Genomic DNA, 7,105 nt, shown 5'->3' on the forward strand with positions numbered 1-7,105 from the left:
AGTTAAGTTAAGTTAAGTTAAGTTAAGTTAAGTTAAGTTAAGTTAAGTTAGTTTAATATAGTTAGTTTAGTTTAGTTAAGTTAAGTTAAGTTAGTTTAGTTTAGTTTAGTTTGTTTAGTTTAATTAGTTTAGTTTAGTTTAGTTTAGTTTAGTTTAGTTTAGCAGAGAGCTCATGGTCAAAGATGGTCAACTTTCCCACACCGACCAACATGCCTCATCTACACTAGTCCCCCCTGCCTGCGTTTGGCCCATATCCCTCCAAACCTGTCCTATCCATGTACCTGTTTAAATGTTTCTTAAACGTTGGTCTAGTCCCTGCCTCAACCACCTCTTCCGGCAGCTCGTTCCATACACCCACCACCCTCTGTGTGAATGTTTGTTTGGGCAAGTGAGTGGTGTGGAGTGTTATCTGATTTGATGGGACTCAGAACAAAGCTTTCCACTGTACCTCGCTCGGTACACGTGACAATAATAATACCAAAACCAGAACCTATCCTGACTCGGGACGGCCACGGTGGCACAGCGGTAGAGTTGCTGCCTTACAGCGAATGCAGCGCCGGGTCCCAGGTTCGATCCCGACTACGGGCGCCGTCTGTACGGAGTTTGTACGTTCTCCCCGTGACCTGCGTGGGTTTTCTCCGAGATCTTCAGTTTTCCTCCCACACTCCAAAGACGTACAGGTATTGTGGGTTAGTTGGCTTGGTGTGTGTGTAAAATTGTCAGTAGACAATAGACAATAGGTGCAGGAGGAGGCCATTCGGCCCTTCGAGCCAGCACCGCCATTCAATGTGATCATGGCTGATCATTCTCAATCAGTACCCCGTTCCTGCCTTCTCCCCATACCCCCTGACTCAGCTATCCGTAAGAGCTCTATCTAGCTCTCTCTTGAATGCATCCATAAGTCCATAGTGTGTGTAGGATAGTGTTAACATGCGGGGATCGCTGGTCGGCGCGGACCCGGTTGGCCGAAGGGCCTGTTTCCATGCTGTATCCCGAAACTAAACTAACCTAAACTAAATTAAACACTGATAACATCTTTACATTTGCATTTTACATGGGGCTCGAATATATTAATCCTTTTGGTTCTGGGTGATTTTAGGGTGGGTTTGTTGATTATTAACATCATTTTGAAAATCCATGCATTTTCATTTATTGAAATAAAGCTATTTGCAAATCCATTGCCTTGCAGCGGTAGAGTTGCTGCCTTACTGCGCCAGAGACCCTGGTTCGATCCCGACTGCGGGCTCTGTCTGTACGGTGTTTGTACGTTCTCCCCGTGACCCGCGTGGGTTTTCTCCGAAAAACCTCAGTTCCCTCCCACACTCCAAAGACGTGCAGGATTGTCAGTTTAAGAATAAGGGGTAGGCCATTTAGAACAGAGATGAGGAAAAACTTTTTTAGTCAGAGAGTTGTGAATCTGTGGAATTCTCTGCCTCAGAGGGCAGTGGAGGCCAATTCTCTGAATACATTCAAGAGAGAGCTAGATAGAGCTCTTAAGGATAGCGGAGTCAGGGGGTATGGGGAGAAGGCAGGGACGGGGTACTGATTGAGAATGATCAGCCATGATCACATTGAATGGCGGTGCTGGCTCGAAGGGCCGAATGGCCTACTCCTGTACCTATTGTCTATTTTCTATTGTCTATTGCTTGCCTTCAATGGCCAAGGGGGCTATGATGCAGCTTTATAAGATCTTGGTTTTAGATAATATTGGACCCAAAACATCACCTATCTGTTTTTTCTCCTGAGATGCTGCCTGACCCGCTGAGTTACTCCAGCATTTTAGAAATATAAAAACATAGAAAATAGGTGCAGGAGGAGGCCATTTGGCCCTTCAAGCCAGCACCGCCATTCATTGTGATCATGGGTGATCATCCACAATCAGTAACCCGTGCCTGCCTTCTCCCCATATCCCTTGATTCCACTAGCCCCCTAGAGCTCTATCTAACTCTCTCTTAAATCCATCCAGTGAACCGGCCTCCACTGTCCTCTGTGGCAGAGAATTCCACAAATTCACAACTCTGGGTGAAAAAGTTTTTCTTCATCTCCGTTCTAAATGGCCTACCCCTTTATTCTTAAACTGTGACCCCTGGTTCTGGACTCCCCCAACATCGGAAACATGTTTCCTGCATCTAACCTGTCCAATCCCTTGATAATGTTATATGTTTCTATAAGATCCCCTCTCATCCTTCTGAATTCCAGTGAATCCAGTGAATCCAGTCGACCCATTCTTTCATCATACGCCAGTCCCGCCATCCTGGGGATTAACCTGGTGAACCTACGCTGCACTCCCTCAATAGCAAGAATGTCCTTCCTCAGATTAGGAGACCAAAACTGCACACAATACTCCAAGTGTGGTCTCACCAGGGCCCTGTACAAGTGCAGTAGGGCCTCTTTGCTCCCAAAACTCAAATACTCTTGCTATGAATGGTCGCAACGTTGGGCGAGTCCAGAACCAGGGACCACACAGTCCAAGAATAAAGGGGAGGCCATTTTAAAACTGAGGTGAGAAAAAAACGTTTTCACCTAGAGAGTTGTGAATTTGTGGAATTCTCTGCCGCAGAGGGCAGTGGAGGCCGATTGACTGGATGGATTTAAGAGAGAGTTAGATAGAGCTCCAAGGGCTAGTGGAATCAAGGGATGTGGGGAGAAGGCAGGCACGGGTTACTGATTGTGGACGATCAGCCATGATCACAATGAATGGCGGTGCTGGCTCGAAGGGCCAAATGGCCTCCTCCTGCACCTATTTTCTACTTATCAAGAAAGGAGCGAGAGAGAAAATTGGGAATTATAGACCAGTGAGCCTGACATCGGTGGTGGGGAAGATGCTGGAGTCAATTATTAAAGAGGTAACAACGTCGCATTTGGATTGCAGTAACAGGAAAAATGTTCCCAATGTTGGGCGAGTCCAGAACCAGGGGCCACACAGTCTAAGAATAAAGGGGAGCCAATTTAAAACTGAGGTGAGAAGGATCTTTTTCACCCAGAGAGATGTGAATTTGTGGAATTCTCTGCCACAGAGGGCAGTGGAGGCAAATTCACTGGATGAATTTAAGAGGGAGTTAGATAGAGCTCTAGGGGCTAGTGGAATCAAGGGGTATGGGGAGAAGGCAGGCACGGGTTACTGATTGTGGATGATCAGCCATGATCACAATGAATGGCGGTGCTGGCTCGAAGGGCCGAATGGCACCTGTGTTCCATGTTCGTACGTTTCTACGCCTGCCGTACCTGCACGTTTACGTTACCTGGGAACGGGACTCTAAACCAGGGCACCAGGTCCGTGTTGTTGGTGCCGAGAATTCCTTGCACGCCTCCAATGGGATACGGATTCATGGTGGCCCCTCGTGGCAGGTTCACGCACAGGGCCCAGAGAGAGACGATCGGCACGAGCATCTGGAAAACGAGAAACCGCCAATAGGTCACATGGCTGGGGAGTCGGGATCAGGGTCTCAACGCTCCCTGAAAGTGGCCATAGTAGACCGTCGGAGAGGGAGAGGGGGGATCGTGAGGAAGAGGGAGGGGGGGCCGTGAGGGAGGGGGGGGGACGTGAGGAAAGGAGGGGGGGCTGAGGGAGAGAGAGGGGGGCTGTATGAGAGAGCGGGGGGGCTGTGGGAGAGAGGGGGGGCTGTGGGAGAGAGGGGGGAGGGGGCGGGGAGAGAGAGGGGGAACTGTGGGAGAGAGAGGGGGGGGATTGTCAGAGAGAGAGGGGGGACCGTGAGGGAGGGAGGGGGGCTGTGGGAGAGAGAGGGAGGCGAGGGGAGAGAGGGGGACCGGGGGAGAGAGAGGGGGGGCGGGGGAGAGAGAGGGGGGGCATGGGAGAGAGAGGGGGGGCAGTGGGAGAGAGCGGTGGGGCTGTGGGAGGGAGGGGGGGGTTGTGGGAGAGAGAGGGGGGGTGTGGGAGAGAGAGAGGGGGAACTGTGGGAGAGAGAGGGGGAACTGTGGGAGAGAGACGGGGGGATTGTCAGAGAGAGAGGGGGGACCGTGAGGGAGGGAGGGGGGCTGTGGGAGGGAGGGGGAGGCGAGGGGAGAGAGGGGGGCTGTGGGAGGGAGGGGAGACTGTGGGGGAAAGAGGGGGACCATCGGAGAGAGAGGGGGGGGCGTGGGAGGGAGGGGGGCTGCGGGAGAGAGGGGGGGCAGTGGGAGAGAGAGGGGGACTAGGGGAGAGAGAGGGGGAACTGTGGGAGAGAGACGGGGGGATTGTCAGAGAGAGAGGGGGGACCGTGAGGGAGGGAGGGGGGCTGTGGGAGGGAGGGGGAGGCGAGGGGAGAGAGGGGGGCTGTGGGAGGGAGGTGAGACTGTGGGGGAAAGAGGGGGACCATCGGAGAGAGAGGGGGGGGGCGTGGGAGGGAGGGGGGCTGCGGGAGAGAGAGGGGGACTAGGGGAGAGAGAGGGGGAACCGTGGGAGGGAGGGGGGCTGTGGGAGAGAGAGGGGGGCTGTGGGGGAGAGAGAGAGGGGGCTGTGGGAGGGAGGGAGGGGGGACTGTGGGAGAGAGGGGGGGACTGGGGGAGAGAGAAGGGGACCGGGGGAGAGAGAGAGTGCGGGCAGTGGGGGAGAGAGGGGGGCCGGGAGAGAGAGAGGGGCTGGGGGAAAGAGACGGGGGATCGTGGGACAGAGGGGGGATGTGGGAGAGAGAGGGGGACCGGGGGAGAGAGAGGGGGAGGGGGGGCGTGGGAGAGAGAGGGGGACTAGGGGAGAGAGAGGGGGACCGGGGGAGAGAGAGGGGGCGAGTGGAGAGAGGGGGACCGGTGGAGAGAGGGGGGCTGGGGGAGGGAGGGGGGGACGGGGAGAGAGACGAGGGACCGTGGGCGAGAGAGGGGGACCAAAAGAGAGAATGGGGACCATCAGATATGGGCCAAACGCAGGCAGGTGGGACTAGTATAGCTGGGACATGTTGGTCAGTGTGGGCAAGTTGGGCCGAAGGGCCTGTTTAGAAAATAGGTGCAGCAGGAGGCCATTTGGCCCTTCGAGCCAGTACCGCCATTCATTGTGATCATGGCTGATCATCCACAATCAGTAACCCGTGCCTGCCTTCTCCCCATTACCCCTGATTCCACTAGCCCCTAGTGCTCTATCTAACTCTCTTTTAAATCCATCCAGTGAATTGGCCTCCACTGCCCTCTGTGGCAGAGAATTCCACACATTCACAACTCTCTGGTTGAAAAAGTTTTTTCTCACCTCAGTTTTAAACGGCCTCCCCTTTATTCTTAGACTGTGTGGCCCCTGGTTCTGGACTCCCCCAACATTGGGAACATTATTCCTGCATCTAGCTTGTCCAGTCCTTTCATAATTTTATACGTCTCTATAAGATCCCCCTCTCATCCTTCTAAACTCAACTACCTCCATACACTCACCAACCTCTGTGTGAAAAAGTTACCCCTCCAGGTCACTATTAAATCTTGCCCCGCTCATTTTAAACCTTCGCCCTCTGATTCTTGATTCCCCTACTCCGGACAAGAGACTCTGTGCGTCTACCCGATCTATTCCCCCTCATGATCTCATACACATCCATATGATCACCCCCTCATCCTCCTGCGCTCCAAGGAATAAGGTCCTAGCCTGCTCAACCTCTCTCTATAGCTCAGACCCTTGAATCCTGGCAACATCATTAGACAATAGGTGCAGGAGTAGGCCATTCGGCCCTTCCAGCCAGCACCGCCATTCAATATGATCATGGCTGATCAGTACCCCGTTCCTGCCTTCTCCCCGTACCCCCTGACTCCGCTATCCTTAAGAGCTCTATCTAGCTCTCTCTTGAATGCATTCAGAGAATTGGCCTCCACTGCCTTCTGAGGCAGAGGTGCAGGAGGAGGCCATTCGGCCCTTCGAGCCGGCACCGCCATTCAATGTGATCATGGCTGATCCCTGGTGTGCGTAGGATAGTGTTAGTGTGCGGGGATCGCAGGTCGGCACGGACTCGGTGGGCCGAAGGGCCTGTTTTCGCCCTGTATCTCTGCACCTAAAGCTAACGGGGTTTGTCGGTCGACAGGGGGGATTTTTCGTCCTTACCGAAAATATCGTGAAGATGGGGAAACGGGTCCAAATGTGGAACCCTTTGGATTTCTTCCACCTCCAAACAGGAATGGAACACGATCGTAGATGTTGGGAGAACAGCACCACCAGAAGGACCATCCTGTAGAAGTGGGGAACAGGACAGACACAGCGAGCTGGAGTAACTCATAAGTGTAAGAAAATAACTGCAGATGCTGGTGCAAATCGAAGGTATTTATTCACAGAATGCTGGAGTAACTCAGCGGGTCAGGCAGCATCTCAGGAGAGAAGGATTGGGGGACGTTTCTTCAGACTGAAGAAGGGTCTCGACCCGAAACGTCGCCCATTCCTTCTCTCCTGAGATGCTGCCTGACCCGCTGAGTTACTCCAGCATTCTGTGAATAAATACCTTCAGAGTAACTCGTAAGGTCATAAGTGATAGGGTCAGAATTAGGCCATTCGGCCCGTCAAGTCTACTCCGCCATTCAATCGTGGCTGAACTATCTCTCCCTCCCAACCCCATTCTCCTGCCTTCTCCCCACAACCCCTGACACCCGCACTAATCAAGAATCCATCTATCTCTGCCTTAAAAATATCCACTGACGTGGCCTCCACAGCCTTCTGTGGCTAAGAATTCCACAGATTCACCACCCTCTGACTAAAGAAATTCCTCCTCATCTCCTTCCTAAAGGAATGTCCTTTAATTCTGAGGCTGTGCCCTCTGGTCCTAGACTCTCCCACCAGTGGAAACATCCTCTCCACATCCACTCTATCCAGGCCTTTCACTGTTCTGTACGTTTCATTGAGGTTCCCCCCTTCATTCTTCTAAACTCCAGCGAGTACAGGCCCAGTGCCTATAAACGCTCATCATAGGTTAACCCACTCATTCCTGGGATCGTTCTGGTAAACCTCCTCTGGACCCTCTCCAGAGCTGGCACTACCCTTCCTCAGATATGGGGCCCAGCGGGTCAGGCAGCATCTCTGGAGAAAGGGAATAGCGGACGTTTCAGGTCGAGTCCCGTATTTAGGCTGAGAGTCAGGGGAAACGGGGGATACAGACGGTGAAGAGAGGCACTGTAAATCTCACCAGGTTAATCCCCGGGATGGCGGGACTGTCAT

The 7,105-nt window shown here is 53.1% G+C and overlaps 1 protein-coding gene across 1 annotated transcript in view; it reads right to left on the minus strand.

Annotated features, from left to right (window-relative positions):
- Window positions 1-6,127, minus strand: part of slc23a3 (solute carrier family 23 member 3) — a 29,873-nt gene extending 23,746 nt beyond the window's left edge. The window contains 2 exon segments of the mRNA XM_078404360.1: window positions 3,243-3,390; window positions 6,005-6,127. Of these exon segments, the coding sequence (XP_078260486.1) occupies window positions 3,243-3,390; window positions 6,005-6,127 (271 nt within the window).
- Between the last annotated feature and the right edge of the window lie 978 nt (window positions 6,128-7,105).

Source organism: Rhinoraja longicauda, chromosome 8 (genome assembly GCF_053455715.1).
Source record: "Rhinoraja longicauda isolate Sanriku21f chromosome 8, sRhiLon1.1, whole genome shotgun sequence".
Lineage (NCBI taxonomy): Eukaryota > Metazoa > Chordata > Chondrichthyes > Rajiformes > Arhynchobatidae > Rhinoraja > Rhinoraja longicauda.